Source organism: Leuciscus leuciscus, assembly GCF_965113295.1.
Source record: "Leuciscus leuciscus genome assembly, chromosome: 17".
NCBI lineage: Eukaryota > Metazoa > Chordata > Actinopteri > Cypriniformes > Leuciscidae > Leuciscus > Leuciscus leuciscus.
Genome location: NC_138741.1, coordinates 28080576 through 28107865, shown reverse-complemented (window position 1 = coordinate 28107865; position 27290 = coordinate 28080576). Strand labels below are relative to the sequence as shown.

General features: G+C 38.5%; 1 protein-coding gene across 5 annotated transcripts in view; it reads right to left on the bottom strand.

Annotated features, from left to right (window-relative positions):
• Window positions 1–22603, bottom strand: part of grm1b (glutamate receptor, metabotropic 1b) — a 33755-nt gene extending 11152 nt beyond the window's left edge. For 2 of the 5 annotated variants that reach the window (XM_082142945.1, XM_082142948.1), the window contains exons 1-9: window positions 22492–22603; window positions 21141–21961; window positions 19397–19646; window positions 13299–13543; window positions 11243–11254; window positions 8825–9071; window positions 8473–8641; window positions 6058–6184; window positions 441–1371 (exon numbers count right to left, since the gene is read on the bottom strand). In XM_082142945.1, the coding sequence (XP_081999071.1) occupies window positions 441–1371; window positions 6058–6184; window positions 8473–8641; window positions 8825–9071; window positions 11243–11254; window positions 13299–13543; window positions 19397–19646; window positions 21141–21861 (2702 nt within the window). In that variant the 5' untranslated portion in view covers window positions 21862–21961; window positions 22492–22603. The remainder of the gene's footprint in view (window positions 1–440; window positions 1372–6057; window positions 6185–8472; window positions 8642–8824; window positions 9072–11242; window positions 11255–13298; window positions 13544–19396; window positions 19647–21140; window positions 21962–22491) is intronic. The other 3 variants (XM_082142946.1, XM_082142949.1, XM_082142947.1) reach the window with 2 other exon arrangements.
• Between the last annotated feature and the right edge of the window lie 4687 nt (window positions 22604–27290).

The window sequence follows — 27290 nt, the reverse complement described above, 5'->3', positions numbered from 1 at the left end:
ATTTTTGCATACATACCAGTACATTCTGGTATCTACACCATGTGTAGAAACCAGAAATATATTTACTGTGGATTAAAAATTATAGCAAAATCTTTTTCCGGCTGACACATTCCTTCCATTATCTGATATTCACCATGAAAACTCCAGCAACTCAATAATTGGTTGTAGAAGAATAATAACTCTTGCACTTGCCATTACATACATCTAAAGCTACTATAGTCACACAGTTTCTCTCAGCCCTGCTGCTTAGACGCCCCTGGGTGTGCAGGTTTTAATTGTAGTTGACCTGAAATTCATAAGATGTCTGAGAGAGCCGTTAATTGAGTAAGCTCCTGGAAATGGCATGATCCTGAGGTCTGGAGAGAATTACAGGACTGGATCCATGGGCTCTAGTGCAACAGGACGGAGAGAGACTGCGCTAATGCCGCTGAGCTACTTACTTGGCATTTCCAGATGCGTTCTTCTTACGTTTGAACATGTTTAGTAGGCTGTTGCTCCTGCAAGCAATTTTTCCATCGCCCACATGCATACGCACCACATCTGAGGTGGTGAACGCGCTGCGTACGTTCCTCTCAGGTTTAGCGAGTATTATGTACATTTTTGGCGTGAACATGCAGCCGAGAGCCACCGTCACGCTGAGACTCACAGAGAAGGACGTGGTGATGATCTTGTAGTTGGAGCCGAAGTAAATCGGCACAAAGGCCAACCAGATAATACAGGTGGTGTACATGGTGAAGGCAATGTACTTTGCCTCGTTGAAGTTGGCAGGGACATTGCGAGTTTTAAACGCATAATAGGTGCAGCTGAGAATGAGCAAGCCATTATAGCCCAGTGGTGCCACCATGCCCACATTACTGGTATTGCATATTAGAAACACTTCTCGAATACTGGGGTAGGACTTAATTGGCTCTGGAGGCTCCAAGATGATCAACGTGACCTCCAAAGTCAGTTGCACGCTGATGAGGATGAACGCGATCACCACTTGCGCCCAGGCACTCATGAAGCGCGGTTTACGCGTGCATATCTTCTTTTTGCTGCCGGCCAGAATGCGAGCAATGCGGTTGGTCTTGGTGACGAGAGCCGAGTAGCACATTGAGGCAGAGAGGCCAACGAGGAGGCGCTGCAGGTAACAGGAGGCTAGGGTGGGACGGGCGATGAGAGTGAAAGGGCAAATGTAACCCAGGAAGATGCCAGCCAGGATGATGTAGCAAAGTTCACGGCTTGAGGACTTGACGACTGGCGTATCTCGGTACAGTATGAAGATGAAGGTGACAAAACTGGTCACTAGGATGCCCAGACATGAAAAGACGACAGCAGCAATGGATTCAGGATGACTCCACTCCAGGTAGCGCAGGGGAAGTGGCTCACAGACTGAAGAGACAAGACAAAATAATTATATCAATGTGAGAGTATGAACCATGCATGAAATTAGTACTACAATTGTTTGTTAAGGCAAGCATCACTATTATTATTGCTGTACTGTTGTAGTACTCGAGACCACTTTTTGAAGGTCTCAGTCTTGTCTAGGTATCAACCGCATTTGCAATTGTACTAGGTCTCGTCTCGGTCTCAGACCAATAGGACTCTGGATTTTATTTCAAGAACAGTCAAGACCACAACTGCAGGGACATCACTTAATTTACTGTGCATTGTCAGATTTATTTTACATGCTCTACAGTGTATTATTCTAACTGTATACACTGTTATTGTTATACTATTCTAATTGAATTAAATAAGACATTTCTCATTTATCTGTCAGATGGTCAGGTCTTGTCTTGGTCTTAACCCCTCAAGTCTTGATCTCACACTCAGGTCTTAGTCTTGGTTTAGGTGCTCTTGACTACAACACTATACTGTGCTATTAGCGGTGTGCAATTAATTTAAGCATCAAACTTTTCATTTTGTCTGGTGTACAATAAATTGACCAAAAGAATCCTGACTTACACTGAAGAGGGAGAGCCGAGCCAGAAATACAGATCAGAAAATCCTAGGAAACCACTTTGAATACCATAGCAACACACACACACAAAAAAAAGTATACCAGTAACCACCTAACAATGCCCAAGGCAACTACTCAGAAATGCACCAAACCCCACTCAGAACATGGGACATTAAGTAACCACCTAGCAATCCCCTAGCAACCTCATAGCAATGCACAAAACAACAAAACCACATAGCAACATCCTGGCAAATGCCCACAAAATTTTGGAATGCATTTTGTTGATTTAGACCAGTAAGCAACCACCTAGCAACTCTTTTGAACACCCTAGCAACTGCATAGCAATGCACCAAAACCTCAAAAATAACAATTATGAACATCCTAGCAACTGCATAACAATACACTTAAATGTTTCAGAACACCTTTTAACCACATAGCTGTCATGAAACAGAAGGATTCACACAGGTAAAGTAATCAACAGGTTTATTTGCAGAAGTATGTGATCACAACGATGGAAGCAGGTAACTGATGAATATAGTGTTCAGGATGGATATCTGGATGAGTAATGGTCTTATCTGTTGCAGGTTCGGAAAAGGAGATCGAGGCAGATGAATGAAGACGGATGAAGGAGGAGGAAGAGGAGCAGGCGGAAGGCTGGCAACAGGAGTGGGTGAAGAACTGGAGAAAGCGGGCAGAAATTCAAGAAGTCTACCCGGAGAGTGAGGGAGGGAGGGCGGGTCCTGGAGGCTGACGAGGACGTGGTTAGGAGGGACCAGAGGCCTCCAGGATGGAGCCTTTCGTTCGGGCGGCTAGGACAGAGTCTGCAGTTTGGGCGGCCAGGGTGGAGCCTTCCATTCGGGCGGCCAGGGCGGAGCCTTCCATTCGGGCGGCCAGGGCGGATCGACCATCGTGGCCTTTCCATGGGAGCCCGGCTTGGCCACTATGGCCGGCGACCTATAGCCCCCCCAAACATTTTCTTGGGTTGAGTTATGGGCTTACGCTCAGGAACAGGAATAGCCTCTGACGTGGCGACGGCCGTCTTGGCCTGGGACGAGGGCTCAGGCGTGGCATGAAGCTCAGGCTTGACAGGCATGACGTGAAGCTCAGGCTTGATGTGAAGAAGCTCTGGAAGGGTGGTCTCAACGTGAAGATCTGGAAGGGCGGTCTGGACGAGACCCTGGAAGGGTGGTCTCGGCGGGACGAGTCCCTGGAATGGTGGCCTCGGTGGGATGAGACCCTGGAAGGGTGGCTTGTGGGCTGAAGCGGGCTCAGGAACCAGCGGCGAATTCTTAGGCACGGCTGACATGGCGTGAACAGTCTCTGGCTCGGCAGGTATACGACGTGATGACGTTCAGGCAGTGTGGCGAGGAAGATGGCTGGTGATGGTGGTTGAGTGGCGATGTAATCATCAGCCTCACCCACGGTGAAGGCTGAACCGCTCCACAACAGCACATGATCCCTGGTTTTGCGGCTGAAGCTGGCTGGTGCAGAGGATCGTCCAGTCCAAGCCCGAACACGTTCTTTAGGACATCAGCTGTCCAGTTGACCTGGTGTGAAATTTCTAGGAACTCTTTCACATACTTCGATTGGACAGCCATCCTGGAAACAAATTATCAGACGATCGGTTGGTTTTTGATGGATGCGGGAAACGCCCATATTTTATGTTTATGGTCTGGTCTTCTGTCATGAAAGAGAAGGATTCACACAGGTGAAGTAATCAACAGGTTTATTTGGAGAAGTATGTGATCGCAACGATGGAAGCAGGTGAGTAACTGATGAATATAGTGTTCAGGATGGATATCTGGATGAATAATGGTGGAAAGAAATAGAGATCGAGGCAGATGACTGAAGACGGACGGAGGAAGGAAGCGGATGACTGAAGACGGACGAAGGAAGGAAGCGGATGACTGAAGACGGACGAAGGAAGGAAGCGGATGACTGAAGACGGACGAAGGAAGGAAGCGGATGACTGAAGACGGACGAAGGAAGGAAGCGGATGACTGAAGACGGACGAAGGAAGGAAGCGGATGACTGGGAAGGAAGGGAAGGAAGGAAGGGAGGAAGGAAGGAAGGAAGGAAGGAAGGAAGGAAGGAAGGAAGGAAGGAAGGAAGGAAGGAAGGAAGGAAGGAAGGAAGGAAGGAAGGAAGGAAGGAAGGAAGGAAGGAAGGAAGGAAGGAAGATCGTTCTGGTAGATATCGGGCGCGCACACACACAGGTATCACATTCTTTGAAGGAACAACAAGACCAGACAATGGTGAACTGCAGTGGGAAGAGTTATATAGTGCTGGATGATGATCAGTGAAGATTGGTGACAGGTGACAGCGATCTCTGTGATTGGGAAGTGCATGCAGGTGAGGGCCAGGGAGGATGATGGGAAATGTAGTAAGGAGGTGGTGACTAGCTGGTGACCGTGACAATAGCAATGCCCTGGCAACTGCATAACAACACACTTATATGTTTCTGAACACCTTTTAACCACATAGCAATGCCCTGGCAACCTCTAAAAAAAATTGGGGCTTTTTTCTTTTAAAAATTGGGCTGTGGACTCAAATTATTCATAAGATGTGATGCATTATGAATGTATGCCTCCACCAATATGCAAACACTTTAAGAGGCCAACAGGGGATTGAGATCAAAGCGTACATTGTTGAATATGAAATAAAAATGGCAAAAGCGTTCACTTCGCATTGCTGCGTGTCTTTGTGGGACTGGCCATCTGAGTGTGGCCAGCTCGCTTATGCACCAAGTGCTAAAGTAGGTTTCCAGCTCACCTAAAAATAAACAGCACCTCCACTAAGGGACCGGCCATAAGAAAGAACCAAGCCAAAGGAGACTTGAGAGACTGCATCAGGAGAGAGGAAATGAATGCTTCCTCATTACCACCAACACCAGAATTCATGAAAGCCAGACCCTTTTACGAAAGATTAAAACTCAAGGACACAACCATTTACATCTAGCAGGATATAAAAAACTTCCTAAAAGATAAACAAAATTCATATTTTTCAGCATTCCTGACATTGCCGCATGGGTTTTTCTTGAGCTATGGTGAATCTGTGCATTACGGCAGAAACATATATGGAACTATAGAGAGAACTAATGAAAAATACATTGCTAGGACACTCTAAGCTGCTGCATTGACATTGACCATCATAGTGTATGAAAATAGGCCAGAGAAGTAGGCAGTGAAGTAGGGCTGTCACAGGCGATAAGTTGTACGGCACAAGCAATCTGTAAAAATGATAAATGGCCTTCAGGAGTCATGGGAAACCTTTTGAAAATAGGACAGTGAAGGTCTCTTAAAGAGCCAAATCAGTAATAATGCAAGACTTGGAGAATAATTCTCTGCATGGGTGTTTGATGCTTTGATTCAGACATTTTCTTTTGACTTCAAAACTCAAAACCGATTAAAGTGAATTACCAAAACTCTGGGCAAAAGCACCATAGGTAAATCTTTAAGTACTGGATTTTGACATTTTCTGAACACATTTTCTGTGCTTGTCCATTCAAAAGTCACCACAGTAAGTCTGATTGCTTATAAAAATATTACACCTCTCCTCAACAAGCCTGATAGAATAAATGCTGACAGACAATGGATTGTTTTAAGATGCAGACTAGCTTATATATTTGAATATTTAGTTTTACAAAAAACATTCAAATGAAGACCGGTTGATTGTCACATAATTTGCCCTTTAGTATCTCCATTATTTCTCTAAGATAACTACGAGACTAAACAGAGAACTTTTGGAGACTTTTGCTGAAGTCTCTTGACTCTCAGATTTGCATTTATTTATTTATTGCTAAGAAAAAGACCTCAGTATCTCATATGTCTCTTCAACAGCTTGAAAAGAGATCTCAACCTCAACAAGAAACTAAGATACTTAAGAGTTTAATCTGAGTACATTTCTCATCAAATTCTTCCAAGATCAAATTTTCATTCATCCAAAGATTCATTTTATACAGTAGATTTATACTTCTACTTGGTCCACTATAGTCACTATTAGTATCTATTTTTACTTCTCCTGAGGAACTTTAGGAGAAACATCTGACAGAGTGAAATCTGACCACATTAAACAAAATAATTATTGCAATAAAATGATGACTATTGCAAATTAAGTACCGTGCAGTTCTTCGTCTGGCCACCATCCCAGCTCACAGGCTTTGCAGGTGAACTCATCCTGGACATATTCATTGTCCTTGCAGGCTGTACAGATCCAACAACAGCTCACCTCCCCTTTCCTGATCACCTGTGAGGACACATTACACACATTTCCCCAGTGGACTAAAGTTTCTTTAAGAAGGAGCAACTTAAAACTAGATGCGAAAGTTCGTCGAGACAAACTTTAAGTTGGCTTGAGAAAGTTTGGACCAGAAAGTTTTTTGCTAGGCGGTTGCTAGGATGTTATGGGTGGTTGCTATGGTGTTGCTAGGGCATTTTGGGAGGTTGCTAGGGTGTTCTGGGTGGTTGCTAGGTGGTTGCTAGGGTGTCCTGGGTGGTTGCTAAGGTCTTTTGGGTGGTTGCTAGGTTGTTTTGGGTGGTTGCTAGGGTATTCTGGGTGGTTGCTAGGATATTTTGGGTGGTTGCTAGGGTCTTTTGGGTGGTTGCTAGGGTCTTTTGGGTGGTTGCTAGGCGGTTGCTAGGGTGTTCTGGGTGGTTGCTAGGGTATTCTGGGTGGTTGCTATGCGGTTGCTAGGATATTTAGGGTGGTTGCTAGGGTCTTTTGGGTGGTTGCTAGGCGGTTGCTAGGGTATTTTGGGTGGTTGCTAGGGTATTCTGGGTGGTTGCTAGGGTATTTTGGATGGTTGCTAGGCTATTTTGGGTGGTTGCTAGGGTGTTTTGGGTGGTTGCTAGGGTATTCTGGGTGGTTGCTAGGCGGTTGCTAGGATATTTTGGGTGGTTGCTATGGTGTTTTGGGTGGTTGCTAGGGTGTTCTGGGTGGTTGCTAGGCGGTTGCTAGGGTGTTATGGGTGGTTACCAGGATGTTTTGTGTGGTTGCTATGGTGTTGCTAGGGTATTTTGGGTGGTTGCTAGGGTGTTTTGGGTGGTTGCTAGGGTGTTTGGGTGGTTGCTAGGTGGTTGCTTGGGTGTTATGGGTGGTTACCAGGATGTTTTGTGTGGTTGCTATGGTGTTGCTAGGGTATTTTGGGTGGTTGCTAGGGTCTTTTGGGTGGTTGCTAGGCGGTTGCTAGGATGTTTTGGGTGGTTGCTAGGTGGTTGCTAGGGTGTTCTGGGTGGTTGCTAGGATATTTTGGGTGGTTGCTAGGGTCTTTTGGGTGGTTGATATGGTGTTACTAGGTTGGCTGGTAGTTGTCACAGATGGTTACTATGGAGTTTTTATAGAGTTCTTACTTAACTAATCGCTATTAGCATGTAGCTATTCACTGCTAGCATGTGTAGCATGTTGAAAGTGCTGTTTGCTAGCATGAGTCAAAAGAGCCAAACCTCATCTCTATACGATGTTCTGATACAGAGATATAGGTCTTGCAAAACGGTTGCTAGGGTACTCAAGTTTGGTTGCTATGGCGTTGCTTTGGAGCTGGTATATTTAAATTAAGAAGTTTAAAGTGGTTTGAAGTTTAAAGTGGTTTGAAGTTTAAAGTGGTTTGAAGTTTAAAGTAGTTTGAAGTTTATGATAGATAGATAGATAGATAGATAGATAGATAAGTTAGATTGATAGACAGACAGACACACACACACTAACTCGCTCACACGCACACTCAGAGTTTATGAGTTTAGAGTTTATAAGTATAAATTGATGAGTTTATAAGTGTACGAGTTTTTGAGTTTAGAGTTTATAAGTTTAAATGAGTTTACAGTTTATAAGTTTGAGTTTAAGAGTTCAGAGTTTATACATTTATGAGTTTAAGAGTTCATAAGTCTATGAATTCATGAGTTTATAAGTTAATTAGTTTATAAGTGTATGAGTTTAGAGTTTATAAGTTTAAATGAAGTAAATGTAGTAGTTTGAAGTTTAATTTAGTTTGAAGTAGATAGATGAGTTTATTAGTTTAAATGAAGTAAATTTAGTAGTTTGAAGTTTAAATTAGTTTAAAGTTTAAATTAGTTTGAAGTTTAATTTAGTTTGAAGTTTAATTTAGTTTGAAGTAGATAGATAGATGAGTTTATTAGTTTAAATGAGTCTCAATGGCTCATATAGTATATAGAACGGCAGTTTGGTTTAGTCTTCAAGGGATTTAGATTTGAATTTTTGTCGGTTGGTCAGTTTGAAAAAGTCAATGGGAGTTTTTCCGAGTTTTGATCGTCATTTTTAGGAAAACCGTAAGTCCGATCAGTTAGAAAAGATATAGCATACCGAGTCAGAATAGTCTGAAGGTCTGAGCCGAGTTTGGAGTATGTAGAGTTAAAGCTCTAGGCTGTATTAAAGTTATATTTTTTTAGTCTCAGAAGAAGAATAATAATATTAAGTTTAAGTACAAAATCAGAAAGTTGGCTCTCTCAAGCCAACTTAATAACGGCAACAATATGCATCTGCATGAGGGTTTTTGCTAAACGCTAATAAATATACAAACTTACCTTGATCTCTCCTTTGGAGCAGGGCTCACTGCAGACAGATCGGACCATCTCACTGCGGTTCATCTGGATCATATAATCATCAATACTCAGAATGCCTTCATGCCACGAGCCGACGTTTATATAGTCGTAGACTCCAGGCTCTACATGCTGCAGGTTCATAATGTCATACCTTCAAAAAAGAAAGACAAAGTTATTTCCAGAAATTCCTGCAAGTGAGTGTTTGCTGAAGCCAGGCCATTGGACATATTGGATGCAACTCCACTGTGGTTTAAAAATTAATTAATAGCTATTTTTGTGTTATTCATTTAGTGCATAAAATGTAGCTTTATGTAGGCCAGTAAGTAAGACTGACCTGCCTGGCGAGTCCCCGTTTTCATCGAACCACACATCTTCTCCAGACACACCAGTAAAGGAGGTCTTGAGGAGAAAGTCTAGCAGTTTGCTGCCATCAATGGGGTCCATCGCCTCACAAAGTCCCTTGTAACCCGGGCACAAGTACTCATGCATATCATGAAGGCCGTGAGCCATGGCATAGATGGCATTAATGACGAACCCCATCTTACTGTCCTGGACATAGTTATCCTCAAGGCTTTCATAACCTGAGAGAATCAGCAAACCAAACAGCAATTATTAGAGCATCACTGCGACAAATTGAGCGTCTTAGTCAACATAAAACAACATTTGCAACCCAATTTACTTCCTTATATATCTAAACACCTTTTTGACTATTGGTTAACATTGTCCAACAGCCTGCATGGCCTAAGTGATGTTAACTGAAAAGGAAAGTCTTTTTATACAGACAATGAAGACAAATAGTTTTTCTTTGGAATATCGTGCACAGTAAAACCAGAAACATGCATTAAGAAAGTAAATAGGGTCCATTTTGATTTCATATTGACTACACTAAATCATTTAGCAATACCTGCAAATTCTACAAAATAATTATTCCACTTTTACTGAAATGAAAATCACTGTTACAAAAAACCCCCACTGTAACAGTTCAGCCATATTTTCCGACCACATTTTAAATATAATTTTTTGAGCACTTGAAAGGGAACGATAGGGTGTCCAGAGACACATTATTATTCCGAAGCCACGGGCGACAGGACAGTAAGTTATTTCTATTTCCATTGGACAGTGAATCAAAAGACAGCAGCATTAAAACAGAAGATCAAAGGAAATGCTTGTTGCCATGGCGAAGCAAACCATTTATGTAACCAAACTCAGCATTTAATTAGTAATGGTCATGATGTTGACATTATTATTAATTGAGCAAGGAAATTAATTATTCATCCATGTTCTCATTCTTGCCCGTCTCCCTCAAGCAAATGTAAATGTGGCTGACAATTGAAAAAAAAGGTCACTGTATTAATTCAAAGGAACGGGCAATGTCAAAGGACACCCTATCGGATCATTATCTGGTGATCTGTAACAAGCCAGCAGGAAGCAGTATCAGGCACCGTAGCTGATATATATGATGATTTTGAAGATTAAGAAACACATTTTCAAAGAAAATTCTCATCATAACATGGCTCTCACATTACACATGTGTAAAATAAAGGGCATTGCAGCAAGCAACGGGCGAAAGCTAAAACCTAGGCATGCTTCACTGAAAATGCTGTCTTGGTTGATCCCTCATTTTAAATGGGCACAAACCATAAGAAAGCAGTGACACTTTGAGGACAAACTGAAACATTAAATCCATGTTTTATTAAGATTGCGAGAAGGATTTCTCAGTGTTTCTTACACCCTCGCTCTCTATTCAATCATTTATGTGCAAAAACAACATATTTTCTATGGTATGTCAAAGGTTTGTTTCCATGCAAAGAGAAATATTTAGGACAGAAGGTCTAAGTAAAGATATGATACTGTGCTATGATATTTCAACTCAAAAATCCTCCCATCATATAAAAATGCATCATCAAATCTCATAAAAAATCCCATCAAAATCATTACGATAATCAGATAAATGTTTGAAATGTATGTATGAATGTGTTGTCTAACTTTAACTTTCTAACACATTTTTGACATTTTGTAAATTTGTACTTTTTAGGAGTAAATAAATAAGTAGTCCGCATATACTATGGCCCCATTTACCATGTTTAAAATTCTGTGTAAATTTTGCTGGATAATAATGTGTCCCACTATTATTTGTGTCAAAAATAGTGAACAATAAAACACCAAACACTCTAAAATTCTTCCACCACAGTCACAGTATGACATCAATACAGTTTTTTTTTTGTTTTTTTGTTTTTGTGCATATTTAGCAGATGCATGTTGTAAGTGGAGCCAAATCTATAGAAATAAGAAGCGTGACCTCTTTATTTCTTCTCTCTGAAGGCTCTGATTAATATTAGCACAAGCAACTAAAAATGTTTGGAGCTTAAAAAAGTTCCCCATGCAGCATAGCCAACTGGCATGAGAGATCTAGTTAATGTTATTGGGATATACAGTAAAGTTCAAACCAAAGTGCCCTTACAGATGCCAATATTTTGGGGATAAAACATCCCAATAACTTCATATATTAGAGGTCAACCGATATACAGTGCTGCTTTGTGACCTTATTGACAATAGTAAAGGACATTCTTTTCTAATAACCTTTACTAGTGATTCGAAATAGTAGAAAAAAGACTTATGATTTATACAGACACAGAATCACACAGCATAATTTACTTTAAGTTTGTATGGTTGTACAATATCAGTCGACCTCTATCTATATTTCTGAAGTGAGGTGTCTCCACGTTAGCTCTTCAGAAAAATATTCACTTACCATCTTGGAGTTCTAGACAAAGAAATAATAACAGAACAACACACTATGACTATTTCTCTGTTCATTTTGGCTTTATGTTCGTTGCACAGAGTTAAAATTATCATTTTTGCTTCAAAATCATTTGACCAATGAAAGTTCACCTCTTGCCTAAAACAACTAAAAAAGAAAATAAATAAATAAAAATTATATAGCAAAGCAATGCTGTAAAAAAACACAGACATACAGTATATGGACAACTAACATGAAAATAGCATAAAATCAGAAAATAAAGTGAGTGGCATGCTTCCCTGTATTTATAATGGCACTTAAATAAGTTGTATAAAGGTTAACATTTTTTATTATTTATCACGTTAAAATATTTATTGCATTGTGAAACAAGATGTGGCTGCAAATGCAGAAAAGAAAGTCAGGTATCATTTTGACAACATGCTGAGTGTTGTCTTTAAATAAATAAATATCTTATGTTTAAATATCAACCAAGCCAGCCAGAAATGTGCCATAATAAGAGTTAATTTACCTAGATCACCTTTTTCAGTCAGCAGAGAATGTTTCAAAGATACAAAAAGAGCAAAAAACACAAAAATATGCCTTTAAATTAGTATAAACCTATTAAGAAAATATTTAATTTTCTTCTGTTTTGGGAAATAACAGCTATACTGTAGCATGCAAAATGGGTCATTCCTGTTCTGCAGTACAGTTTTTTTTATTTTTTTTTACTTTTCTTTCAAATCTATATGCTTGTTGCAATTGCAATTTAAGAAGATATTTTTATAAAACATACTCTGGTCAGACACTTTAATAACTAGAAAATGAACAGCATGGCTAAGATGAGAGTTAAAGCTTATCATTGCTCAGTGAAGTATTGACATGGATGTAATTTAATCAAACAGGATGAAAAACAAAACACGATATTTAAGAAATATAGTAGAAATGACCAGGTTGGGCAGGTTTTTATAATAACTGGGTGCAAAGAGTAAGGCCATTTAAGATGATTAGCTCTGGGTGGGATATCGAGTTTGTACAATATATAGTTTTTTTTTTTTAATAAACGATAGGCTATAATGAGGCAATAACGAGTACGGAGCCCACATTAGTTTGATATTATGAGCACATCTGAAAAATAGCAAACAGCGGAGGAACTGCTGCAGGGAAAGTGCATAATCCAATTTGTCCTAAACTTGAGCCATGCTTTATTAAGAACTTCAAAATAATTGTTAAGATATAGTTAACGTGGCTTGCCCTGTCAGATGTTCTGACAGATACTTGTGCTGTTTAATGCAGTGTTTTCCTCAGTGCATAACTTACATTTTACAGGTATATTCTCCATCTGTAAATGTTAGAAAGTCATGCAAATATTTACATTTTGCTATCAGGAGTGGACGAGTCTCCTTATTTTCAATAGAATAGTACAATAATTCTGACTAAAAGATACATTTTGGTAAATATGTTTTGTTGGACATTAAATGTGCCGCATGTACATTTTTAAACCTACAAGTAGTGCATTTTCATTATAGCAGTAACTGTAAAGTGACTATTGAAAAGGGGTAATCAAATGTAGGCTAATATCATTTCTAAACTCAGATGAGTGAATATGTTCCTCCCACCGGTTAAAAGTTTCACCATTCACTATCACCATTCAGGCCAAAAATACAGAGATATGATTTTTTTTTTTTTTTTGTCCATACCACACAACCCATGGTTATATAGTGAAAAAATATCTGTTTTATTCACAGAAAATTATAGAGGGCAAAGGATAAAGGATAATATTAGGGGGGAAAAAACTTAACTGATTACTAATTAAAACAATACCTAGAAGCTTGACACGACACAGTTCAATTAGAGAAAGGAAAATATGAAGAAACCTGGAATATTTCTAAATATTTTTTTTTTCCCATTTGAGAAATTAGTACATATAAGTCTTTAATTGTGATACTTTGATAAAACAAAACTAACTCATATGAATTCATTAATATTTTATCTAATATATTAGGTCATCTATGATGGGGACATGGAAATGTACTGCATAGGAATGACCCATATACAGCCTCTCTCTCACTCCTCATACCTGAGCAGTTCTTCTTATAATTCGTGTTTTCTTGTGGGTGTCCCGGGAGGCGACACTGGAAACGATACTGCCAGAATTCAGCAAACCAGGGGTTTCTATTGTTGGTGTTGAGGCGTAACTTCAGGTAGTAGTCATCAAAGGACGTGACCTCGGCCGACTGAAGCTTTATAGTGATGCCGCCAACAGCTTCCTGCTCGTAGCCCTCCACGACCTCATCTCGGTCTGCCCAGCCATCACTGAAGGAAACCCGTCACAAAATTACCACCAACTTCCTTTTCAATCTCTCACCTACAATGCCTAAACAACACTGATGCTCGAGTGAATTGACCTACTTTGGCAAAGACTCAGTAATGCTTACAATGCTAACTCTGTATTATAAGTTTCATCATTAGAGCATAAGTGATAAGATGATGGCTGCCAGCAGATTGGTGTAATCTTCTCTGAAAAAAATGCTAGGAGGTAATGAGTTAAATAGTGTGCAACTAGATGCCTCTGCAATGCATAAACTGCTGACATATCAAAATAGCATGAAAACGTTTACATAGCAGGCGGTAGTCTATATTAGGCCAGCATTTTTGTCCCAGTCCATTCTTGCTTGAACCATGAACGTGTGTTGCGCTTGAGTTCATAATGAAGGTATCTTTCTGTGGTCATGGCAATATCAGCACCATCTGCCTCTCAGCATCTTCCTGGCAGAATGCCAAAGACTGACTATTATTAGTTGACACTTCATATTTCACAGATGACAACAATTTACCAGCAGCTGACAAGAATTGTGTCTTCTCAATGTATTACCAAAAAAAAAATACATAAAAAATACCATAATCAAGTGTTTCTTCAACTTCAGGCACTTTTATGTCCCAGGGGATGATTTTAATTTAGATTTTTAGGTCAAATTAAATATGTCTTGGAAAGTTTTTGACATGTCATGTGTGAAAAACTTTATTTTTCTCAATTCTTACAGACAAATCTAACAGCTAACTTTCTATATAAATTGAAGTTAGTTTAACACTGAATAAAAATACAATATAAACTGACCTCACATTTTACCATTTTAAGAATAACTGCAGACACTGCAGTTATATATATATATAATATAATTTGAAACATCATGGAAGATGCATTAGATCTGCGATCTGCGTTATTTTAAAGCTACACTATGTAACTTTTTTTTGTTCAAAATGGGATGGGATGGTGCTGCTCTTCTCTCTAGTAATATGGCACATAGTCTTAGAGCTCAAACATTAATTGGGGTTCAGGTCAGGAAGCAGACAGACTGGCTAAACCGACCGTCTGCTAGCTGTCTCATGTCACTGAGGTCAGATAAATCTCATCACATAGAGACTCTTTCACCTAGATATCATCATATAGAGACTGTGTCTGTTCCCCGAATTAGGAAATACAAAAAACTCCCAAACTAAAAATATTTTAATTGATGTTCAACAAATAAAAAACAGATATAATACAAATGAACAAATGATAAAGCTTGGGTTGCTGAATATTCGATCCCTTACTTCAAAAGCACTTATTGTTAATGATATGATCCCAGATTGAAACCTAGTGCAGTGTTTGTCAGAAACCTGGCTAAAACCAGATGATTACATTATAAATGAGTCCACCCTGTTATAAACATAAGCCTCGTCTGAAAGGCAAAGGGGGAGGTATTGCTGTAATTTATAGCAATATCTGCAGTATTACTCAGAAGTCTAGTTTCAAATATAATTATTTTGAAGTGTTGGTGCTTAATGTAACACTATCTAGTGTAAATGATAAATCACGTTTGAGATTTGTGCTGGCTCCTGTATACAGGCCACCATACAGACTTTATCAAAGAATTTGCAAATTTTCTATCAGAGTTACTGGTTGCAGAGAAAGTCCTAATTGCATTCTGAACTCTATTGGAGTTAGACAACACGTGTCAGGACCTACTCATTGTTGTAATCATACTCTAGATCTAATATTGTCACATGGAATCATTGTTGATGCCGTTGAAATTCTGCAGCAGAGCGATGACATCTCAGATCATTATTTAATCTCATGTATACTTAATTTAGCCAAGGCTGCAAAGCCGACTCTGTGTTACAAATATATTAGACCTATCACTTCTGCTACTAAATATTGCTTTATTAATAACATTCCTGATCAGTTTCATCTCGTCAGCATCCCAGATAGCTTAGAAGAACTAGAGGTATTTCACATTTCATGGAAGGAGAGCACGATTGCGTACAGAGAGGCCTTAAAAACAGCTAGAATAAAGCTTCAACCCCAGACGTTTCCAAGCAGCACAGCAGTAATGACTTTATGCACTTTACTTACAAGATTGATAATATCAGGGACAAAATTATAACTATGCAACCATCTACTACAGCATGGCATCAGACAGTGCATTGTAGTCTCTCCCTGAGGAAAAATTTTATTCATTTTATTCATTCAATTTTATTTTATTAGATCCTCTTTTTAATATCATTAATTCATCTTTGTCATTAGGATACGCACCTAAAACTTTTAAGCTGGCTATGATTAAACCGCTTGTTAAAAAACGCAACTTGATCCTACAGAATTAGTCAATTACAGACCGATCTCAAATCTACCTTTTCTGTCAAAGATACTAGAAAAGGCAGTATCCTCACAACTATGTTCCTTTTTAGAAAGAAATTATATCTGCGAGGATTTCCAGTCAGGATTTAGACCGTACCATAGTACTGAGACAGCTCTCATTAGAGTCACAAATTATTTGCCCTTATCATCCGATTGTGGTTGTATCTCTCTATTAGTGTTACTCAATCTTAGTGCTGCATTTGATACTATTGACCTAGTCTTTTAAATAGACTCGAAAATGATGTTGGCATTAGTGATCACAAGTTCAGTATGGCGTACCACAAGGCTCAGTACTAGGACCATTGCTGTTCACTCTGTACATGCTACCCTTGGGAGATATCATTAGGAAGCATGGAATTAGTTTTCACTGTTATGCTGATGATACGCAGCTCTATATTTCTTCACGCCCTTACGAAACTTACCAATTCACAAAATTAACAGAATGCATAGCTGATATAAAAAACTGGATGACTAGTAATTTCCTACTTAACTCTGAAAAAACAGAGATTCTAATTATTGGACAAAAAACGTCCTCACGTAATAACCTAGAATACTGCCTTACACTTGATGGCTGCTCTGTCAAACCTTCGTCGTCGGTTAGGAACCTGGGTGTGCTCTTTGATACCAATCTATCATTTGAAAGTCACGTTTCTAGTATCTGTAAAACCGCATTCTTCCATCTTAAAAATATATCTAAATTATGTCATATGCTCTCAATGACAAATGCGGAACAATTAGTTTGTTCATCAAGTCTAGATTATTGTAATGCTATTATGGGTGGTTGTCCTGCACGCTTAATAAATAAACTACAGCTGGTCCAAAACGCAGCAGCTCGAGTTCTTACTAGAACCAGAAAGTATGACCATATTAGCCGAGTTCTATCAACACTGCATTGGCTCCCAATTAAACATCGTATACCTTTTAAAATATTGCTGATTACTTACAAATCACTAAATGGTTTAGCTCCCCAGTACTTGAGTGAGCTCTTAATGCATTATAGTCCTTCACGTCTATTGTGATCTCAAAATTCTGGCCAGTTGATAATACCTAGAATATCAAAATCAACTGCAGGCGGTAGATCCTTTTCCTATTTAGCACCAAAACTCTGGAACAGTCTTCCTAACATTGTCCGGGATCTCTTTGACCTAGCATACACAAAACATATTATAAACTTCTATAATTCAATGTTAGGCTGCATAGATTAGGTCAGCCGGAACAGGGAACACTTCCCATAAATCCTGATGCACTCGTTACATTAAAAGAAGAATGGCGTCTATGCTAATATTAGTCTCTCTGTTTATCCCGAGGTTTACCGCAGTCCGCCGTATCCAGGCCGTATCCAGATCTGATGAAGGACCTGCGCCTGGACACGACGACAACGCAGTCCTGAAGTGTCAACTCTCTCCCTTGTGAAGGCCCCTTCTCCTTCTCTTTACCTCTGTACAGATAAAACGTTGTGAAAATAGTTCCGGTTCACATGGCTACGCGGAAGCGGCCCTTAAGTTAATAACTAATGATCTTTGCAACGGAAGTGAATCGATCAAAACTAACTTTAGCTGGACAATAACTTTATTTTAGAGCTGCTGTAAAGCCAAAACAATCTCTGTTACTTTAATTTCCTTTTATCACTGTAAAGCTGCTTTGAGACAGTCCATATTGTTAAAAGCGCTATATAAATGAAGGTGACTTGACTTGACAAAAATAACTAAATTTAAATAATGAGTCAATACATCATCAACCTTTCTTCAAAAACGTGAGTCACTAAGGCAAGCTTATTATACGTGTTTACATTTTAGACCTGTCGGGATTTGCGTACATACAGTATGTCACTCGCCCGTGCATGTCTCGGCATAGGAGTGGCGTACACTGACAAAAAAGGTAACCTAAAATGATAACATCTAAATTCATTTATTTAATAATTTATTCCAAGTCAAAAATATTATTTGATATTGTTGTATCAACCTAAATCCATTAGTTTATACCATCAAAATTCATTTTTATGGGTTAAATCAAGTAAAAAACAAAAACTTCTCTTTAAGGTGGACAATTTCAGGTTACCACTTTTTACAGTGATATGTTAGCTGTCACAACGAGTGAGAAAGGTTAAAAGGAGATAATTCTCAAACCTCGAACAGGGAATCACCCATTTTAAATAAGCACCGAACAGAGGAAGAATGTGACAGAGCTTGTAATAAAACAAGAATCAACATTGGCTTGGCATTTTTGGAGATGGGATTTGAAATGTAAAAGCGACACAGAGATGGCATATTTATTACTCAACAGGTAAGGTATTTTATCGAACAGATAAATTCCAATGTGTAGCTCTCTAACAGAGTTCATTATAAAGCATTATCTATTGTAAAGGGTCATTTCATTATGATTGCTGTAGTGCTCGGTAATTTCTTTTCAAGGTAGTACCGTGTCTATTACTGGGTATAGCTACAGTAACGTCTTCAGCTTGTCAGCTTGAGATCCTTTCCATCTAAACTGGTTATATCTCTTAAATGTGCTATATGTATGTTTTTGACTATACTAAAGAATAAAAATACCATAATATGAAATAACTCTGGTGGAAGACAGTGACTGGATCTAAAACCTTCAGATGACATGCAGATTGTATCCACGCTTTTTGTAAGTTACCAAACCTGTGTTCAGAAAAGAGCGGCTCTCTTTCACTGTACGACGTTATAGAAAAATATGTGTTTTTGTCTCTTTGGAATGTAGTGAGGTAAAAACAGTTTTCCCGAAATAAAAATACTCTGATAAACCATACCAAAGAGAACTGTAGTAGCTCTCTGATTCAGGTGGTGCTTCTTAATTTGAATACTCAACTATAGTTTTATAACCTAAATATTTGCATCTAATTTTACCTTAAAAACTTAGAATAAAAAAAAATCGGAATAAATTTTGTGACGTCATATGTCTTCAAATATTTTTTACTAAATTGAAATATTTTCGTCATTTTTAGTTTCAGGGGGTTTCTAAAAGTGTCTCAAATCCATCATTCATCTCAAAAAGCCTACATAGCATCAATTAAAATTATTCAGTTTTAATTTTGTGTACACACTTTTAACTAGTCAAATCAGCCTGGTGTGACTAGAATGTCTTTCAGTAAATAACTAAAGTATATGGCTTTGAACTAGCCTCCTTTAAAACTGTCTCCTTGACCTAGAATAAAGCAGCCTTGGCCAATTGATGTTCCTCTTTTCACTTCATAGAGACTGCACTGGCATCAAGACAGAGGTTTGAAATACTTTACATCAACAAGAGAGGGTTCTGCTGAGCAACAACAACAAAAAACCCTATGGGACAGTCATCCATTTTTTTAATATCTCATTAACAGAAACCTGCAGCATCAGGAAATCATGATAATTTCTAAGCAGAATAGATCTGGTACTTTATGAAACTATCAAGGATTATGCTTTAATTCCTTTAAATGTCCTTAATGTCCCTACACATTTCATTAAATTAAAAACTAAACATATAGTCACCTTCCGATGAGGAGGAATTCTCCAGCTACACCAAGGCGTCTCATGGCCATGAGGAGACCACGAACAGTCATTCCCTCGCAGAAACAGACCACCACGCGAGCTTTGGGCAGACGCTCTCGAAGTTTCCTCAGCAGCCGGTCGAAGTGTTTCTCCCCAGCGTTGCTGTAGATCTTGTCAGAGTGTGCGATACACAGACCCTCCTGAGATACCAGTTCCTTAAAGGCCTCCATCCCACTCTCACCATAGTTCCCTGAGGAACAAACACCAACACAAGAGCATCTGCATCAGAGCTTCTCTCATTACCTCGATCCAGCTCACCTGGGACTGCAGTGAAAATGCAGTGAGATGGACAACGTAAGAGCATCTTCAAAGGTCTAAAATCAGATGAACAATGCAAACTGACTTTAGCTTAATTTATTAACAACCGGTTTCACAGACAAGGCTTAAACTAGTCCCAGATTAAAGTGCATATTTGAGCTGTTTTAACTGAAAGCAACTTGCACTGAGATATCTTAAATCAGTGCCATTATTGTTTTGTCTCAAGATGCACACCAGTCATGTTTCTTTTTCTAAGGTACATTTATAAAAGCTACTTTAATGTCCTAAGTAAACTAAGGCCAAATCCTGGCTTAATCTAAACCCTGTCTGTGAAACTGCGCCTTAAAGTTTCATGTCCTACCTTGAATATTACACACACACACACACACACACACACACACGTACACACACACACACACACACACACACACACACACACACACACACACACACACACACACACACAAAACAAACCCAGAGTTGTCTATTATTCAGAATGTAAGAATTGTCTCTTTTCAATTCAGGATATTGAATTGAAATGACAAAATATGTGTATTATGTGAATTGAAAACAAAATCCATATTCACAATTCAATTCAAAAAGCATTACTGTTACTTCAAAAGTACAATATCATGTCAAGGGTAAGTGAAAAATATTAATGATTAAAGAGAATGAAAGAATAAACAAACAAATTAATGAACGAACCAACGCACAACACAAATAATGAACAACTGACTTGAGTGAATGAATGACGAATGAACAACTGAAAGAACAAATTAACAATGAATGAATGAACAAACTAACAAAATAATGACTGAAGGAATTAAGCAAATGAATGAATGAAACTACAGATTATGACACAGGCATTTATTTAATTGAATGATTTGAGAGCTCAGCTTGTGACCCTGATTGTGCTTTCAAATGCTGTTAAGAAGATTACCGTTTTACTTTTTAATCACAGATTGGGTTATATTTGGAATAATGTGCTTGATATGAGACCAATATCAATCTCTTGATAATGATATGGTGATTAAAAAGTCTGTTAAAAAATGTCTTGCAGTTTTGACCCTGCATGGTTCCAGTGATATTTGATCAGATCATTTCATGCTATTTAAATGATTCTCTTGGACACCAATGAGACTATGGAAAGTAAATAGAAAGTTAAATTCACAGTTTCTCCTCAGCAAAAGTTTCAGAATAGATCTTAACATGTCAAACCATGCTCCGATTTGATTTCAATACAAAACATTTCTTATCAAATTCTTCCAAAATCAAATGATCTAAGCTACTACACACATTCATTTGATAGTTCTAAACTCTTGTTTTACATCAAACTGTGTCCATTTTATTTCTCAGGAGAAACATCATGATACTTCAGAATTCCAGGTCATACAGTATCCTGAGCTTCAGAAGAGCTATAACTCACCCTCAGTGTGAACGGCTGACACATACGTCCAGTTGTAGCGTTTCACAATGTCCAAGAGAGCTCTGGCCTGAAGAGTGTCAGAGGGCACGACCCTAAGGAAGTACTTAAAGAGGGTTTTATCACTCAGATCAATGCTTGTAGCCGAGTACGCAATCTGAGGGATGTTGAAGAGCTGCAGCAGGTTCTGAACTTGAATGGCCACTGAGCTGGATCCAGGTCCGATCACCCCAGCGATGGGCTTTTTGGTGGCCGGCGGCTGAGCAGAAAGATTTCCCTCAACACACCACTTCAACCCATCTCTGTCATCACGGATGGAAATGAGAGAGTCTCTTATGAACTCAATACTCTGTTCCAAAGCCACTGATGAGTACCAGCAGGAGTCCCTGATCTCACAACCCAGAGTGATGTTGGGAAGAAGGTTGGGATCAGCGTTTATTCTATCCAGCGTGTGGAACATCGCTTCCACTCTTTGGATCCCGTACTGTTCCCTGATCTCACCGCACTTTCTCTCCGAGACCTTCTCTGCCGCCGGTTGATGATGGACAGAAAACAGAGCGCCGATGATGATATCGCCATCCATCCTTGCCACCGAGCGGGACGCTGCCCTGGGTATCACTGACATCTGATTTACATCAGCTGATGAGATGGGACGGGTACAGAACAATAAGACTGAAAGACACAAAATAATAATGACATTTATTCTCAGCATCATCGTCGTCATGGTGTCAGATGTCTTCACTTCAAATCAGCTCCATCTTGCTGGTAAGAGACATAGATATTTGTTGCATTCCAGTCCAGCCATGACAATCCAAACAGCTTCCCTGCAGAATAAAGATGAGAATGAATCACTTCATATCGCATTCTTGCAGCATCATACAGATGAAATAAACTGTAAATGGTTTGTTCTTTTATAATTCATGCCAGTAGATTAAAGTCACTGAATTGTGGACTGCGTTGAACCAGAAATTCATTTTGTCAAGAGCGATTCAATCATAGTGAAAGTATATCCTGATGCTTTGTAGATTATTTCTAGTACAGATAGTTGATACTCTATTCATAAACAATATAAATGCACATTATCCTAAATATCTGCCATGGCCATGACATTTCTGAATCAAATATATATATTGAAACAGCTGGAGGAAAAAGGAAGTTTCGATCTGAACAGGTCAGAGTTTCCTCAAAATTGCACCATGTACCTGTAGACGAGCTGTTCTGTGTTATAATTTAACAAAAATATAATACCTAGTATAACAGCCGGCATGCAATAATTGCAAACAGGACATTAGTTTAGTGATCTGACTGATATAGTGTCATGCATTCAGTGCTCATTTAATCTGCTCATTCTCACCTGAAATCACAGCGTGTGTCGTCACATCTCTCTCCTGAGCTGCTGGAGCACAAACTGAGCCTCCCGTTTTCATCCTCCAACATGAGCGCAGGAACCTCCTCCTTTAGCATCACTTCATGTGAAAGCAGGTCAAACACCAGACACAAATACAGAGAAAAAAAAATGTTAATCAAGTATGATATCTGTATGAGTATTTTGTTGCAAAGAAGAAAATTAATCAAAAATGTGTTTCTATTATGTTTACTTCAGTTATATTAGGCTATATGAAGGCACCCAGAAAAGTAGGCTACTGCAAGATTATCCAGATCTCATTTCCAGATAACTCCACAAAACATCTTCAAAAAGAAACAGATACACTCAGAAATGCACAGAAGTAACACAATTAGGGTTTGTAAGGAGACACTAATGATGCAGAACAGGAGGAGATATATTACAAATTACAGTGTGCAGAATGTACAGACATTCAGACACTCCATTTCATTAAGCGGGTGACAGAGACCCCTAGTGGTGAGATGAACGAAATGCACTGGATCACGCATTCATTTGACCTTGAAACATCAAACCATTTCCCGTCACTGATTCTGGAGACATGAGACAAAACATGTCCCACAGTTTCACCTGTTATTAGATTTTAAAACTAAAAGTCCACTTTGAAATTAATCAGATGATCACAAGAATTTTCTTAACACAAATGTACCATTTTATTTGATTTTATAATAGTGTTATTACATAATCACTCACTACCCCAAAACCTTCTGTCTTCAGACCACAATTCAATAACACTATTACTGTATATCTTGACAGAAGAAGGTTCATTTTAAAGGTTTCACAGCTGTGTCTCTACATTTTGAGAAGTGCTCTGAATAATACCTGTTGTGCAATATTGTCCATGACTTCTCTTATAAAACAGCATTTTTATTTATTTTATTTTGGTATAAACTCTAAAAATAGATCATTCCAAAACGAATGTTTTAGAGCAAATATGTTGAAGATTAGCCAATGGACGGTCAATTAATTAAACGATAAGCTATCTCCTTACAAAAGCAGTTTATTCAGCATAGTGAAGCCTCTCCTCCATTTACATCAATAAAAAAAAAAAAGGCCTTGTCTCCCATACGTAAGGCTTGACGCTTATTTCAGCTAAGGTTGCAGGCTTGCCTTCAAGTGGCTTTGTATCTGTGTCCCAATTCAGAGGCTGCATCCTTCAAAGGCTGCAAAGGTCGGACCAAGCATTTTTAAATGGAGACAAGAACAATCAGCTTTTTTCGGCTAAGGTTGCAGGCCTGCCTTTAAGTGGCTTTGCATCAGTTGTACACTCGTTATTGCAGTGCATTATGGGATTGAATGAGTGCACTCAATAATGTCCACTATGGTTTCAGACACCTCTACAAATGGCTGTCCCCTCAAATAGTGTCCTATTTAAAGATATAGGGGGGCGATTTCAGACACCTTCATCTTTAATCAACTTAATTCCTTAATATTCCTCCAGGTGGCGCTCAGAGAATCAGAAAGACAAAACTCTTGTTCAGCTGCATTCAAACGTCTTAAAAAACACAATAGAAGACTGTGGTGTGTGTCATCTAGACGTCAATGTGTGTGTTCTATAGTACAAAAAATAAAGAGATTATAGCTGTTAGTTGTTGACTATTGAGATGTATTCTTCAAACCGTGGTACAAGAGGATGTGGTGCTAGTCCTTCAAGGGTCACTCTCAATCTGTCTGTCTATAAAGCCTATAAAAACCAGTCTTCATATATTTTACTACACTTCAGCTTGAGATTCTTATTAAGTGGGGGTCATTTTTTAGGTTTCTTTACCTAACCCAAGTCTCTGAGATTCTGACACCTTGTACTTCTGGAGACTCAAAACGTAGGTTGCAGTTCTGGAAAATGGTGGCACTGGAGACTAAAGGGTTCCTGATAGTTTCACACTTAATTCTTCTCCTTAATTCTTCATTATTTTGCAGTTAACATGTGTCTTTTCTTCTCCACCTGTTTTTGTCTGACCCTGCTGACCTAATGAGCATTTCACTGTCCAATGGTCATGCCTTAACTGCAATTTCTGGTATTGCATTAGTATTGCATCCTTCTCATGGGCATTTAATAATTTTTGACTTTTCACTTTGAGTTAAATCTCTTATTTGGCTTATTTTATCCATAAAAGAAAATGTGCCTAATAATCCTGCACACCTGAATATAAGGTGTTTTTCATTTCCAGCCTTCATGAACAATTATATATCACTTATAAATGATTAAATACAAAATGAATAGTAGTCATTAAGATTAATGTGGTTTGGAATTGGTAAAATGTGCCTGGAAAAAAAATATGATCAGAAACTCAACGTGCCTAATAATTCTGCACACACTGTATATATACAGTGTATATATCCCCTACAGGGGGACCATCAAAATAAAGAGTTATCATGAAGTGAAATAAATGCAATATTTGTACTGCTTAATACAGCATCTGTTTGTACAAGAATAAAGTTCAACAAATTGTATTTAATGGGATTTATGTTTTTTATCCGTTTTATTTTGATAAACATGACACAATGTAACATTACAATTACATGAAAAGAGCTTTTACTGTTTTAAAAACACGGATTTGTGAGCATTAGTGTGCATGATTTGTGAGAATTTGTGAGAGGAAAAACGAAAATAAAAAAACAGATATAATACAGATGTATAAATGATAAAGCTCGGGTTGGTGAATATACGATCCCTTTCTTCAAAAGCACTTATTGTAAATGATATGATTACAGATCATTATCTGATGTGTTGTATTTCTTCAGATCAAACTCATCCAGCCCCTTTGATATCTGAAGCATGTAGGCTATTGTTGAGCAGTGGGAAGGAGAAAGTTTCTTCACTGAGTGATTCTCTGAATTTACAAACTCCTGAATCTCTCTGTACAGAGTCTGATAATTCATTTCCAGCAGAAAGTGGAACAGATTGATGCACCTGTCAGCTGAGAGATGTTAATTTATGATTATGTCTTTGATGTATATCGTGTGCCTCTCTGCATGGTCTCTGTTCACACTGTGTGTGTCAGTAGATCCTGTAAGAGTCTCTGATTGGACTCCAGTGAGACGCCCAGCAGGAACCGTAGGAAGAGATCCTGGTGTCCATTTTTCCTCCACAAGCATTTCTTAACTGCTATACTATTATAAGCTCAGACAGAGATTTTTTCCACTGATAATCTTTATTCAGAAACAATTTTTTTTTTTTTTTTTACATGTGAGTAAAACAGAAAGAAAGCAGCTAGAAACTCCTGAAAGCTCAGATATATGAATCAGTAGATTTTCCTATGATGAATCACAGATTCTTAAAGATCTCAGTGCAAATCCCAGAATACACTGAGGCGTCAGTGACATCTATACCGCTCTCTCTCAGGTCCTCCTCATAGAACATCACATTGCCCTTCATCAGCTGATTGAAAGCCAGTTCAGCCAGTTTCACAATCATGTCTCTGTTGGACTGCAGGAGTTTCTCTGGATCTCGTTCATCATACTTCTGATTCCTCATGTTGATCTGAGTCAGCAGGAAGTGGATGTACATTTCAGTCAGAGTTTGAGGGATTTCTACACTGTCATCCTGTTTCAGGAGGTTTTGAAGCACAGTGGCTGAGATCCAGCAGAAGACGGGTATGTGACACGTGATGTGGAGGCTTCTTGATCTTCTAATGTGTGAGATGATTCTGCTGGCTTGATGCTCGTCATTGATTCTCTTCCTGAAATATTCCTCCTTCTGAGGATCATTGAATCCCTGCAATACCACTTACAAACATAAAAAATGCTTCCAATTAAATAAATATTATTGGAAGCCCCCGATAATGGTTGATGGTTGGCATATAATGGCAGATTTACTGAATTACATCAGTGGGCTCGTGTTTTACCTGACAGACTACAATCCCTTAGACATATATAATATTTTTTTAGAGAGAACATTGTGAATAAATAAGTTCGCTGGAGCTCCCCTTCCTGAAAGTGATCTTAACAGTGAACTTTCCAAAGTGTATTGCGCATGTGTCACTTGTACATGCCAGGTTTCAGCCTTAAAAAAAATGTTTCCTCAAATGGATACTGTTCCTGAATATTTATCATGAACATATTTACATATAATTATTTTGTTTCATGATAATGCATATAAAGCTAAACTGAGGTGCACAGCTTTTCAACACTAATTCTGTTTACAAATTTGAAGGCTGTTTAATTGGACCAATAAAGTTAAAAATCATATTTTTTTAGACTACACATTACTTTAGGAAGAGTTTAACTGTCACGGGTTATGAAGTGATATCAAACGGACGACGAAGAACATAATAATAGACAAAGGAGTCATTACTCAGTCTTGAGGTTTTTTTGTTGCTTGTTAATGCAAATTAAACTTTATAATTCAAGAGCATTTTAAGTTATTTAGTCTCTGTGTCTTTTAACAGCTTGCATTTGTGTGAATCTTCAGTTCTGTTGCTTTAAATCAGCAGATGGACAGCAGAAATCCAACGACAGCAATAAGACTGATCCAGCAGAATTACATTATGACATGGTTCAAATTGTTCCATTTGCATTAGTATTTTGGGCACTTAATATAATTGTGAATAATTAACATTAACACATGGACGATAAGAAGTGGAGTGTTAAATCAGCGTTTGACATTGCCAAAATGAAATTGAGTATGGGTCCTTTATAACTTACTCAGACATCTATGGTTTAGTTTAAACTGCAGGGGAAATTAGATATTTTCAAACTCCAAGTCAAAGGTGACCCGATTCGATTTTTCTGTTTAGACTGCAGGGTTTCAC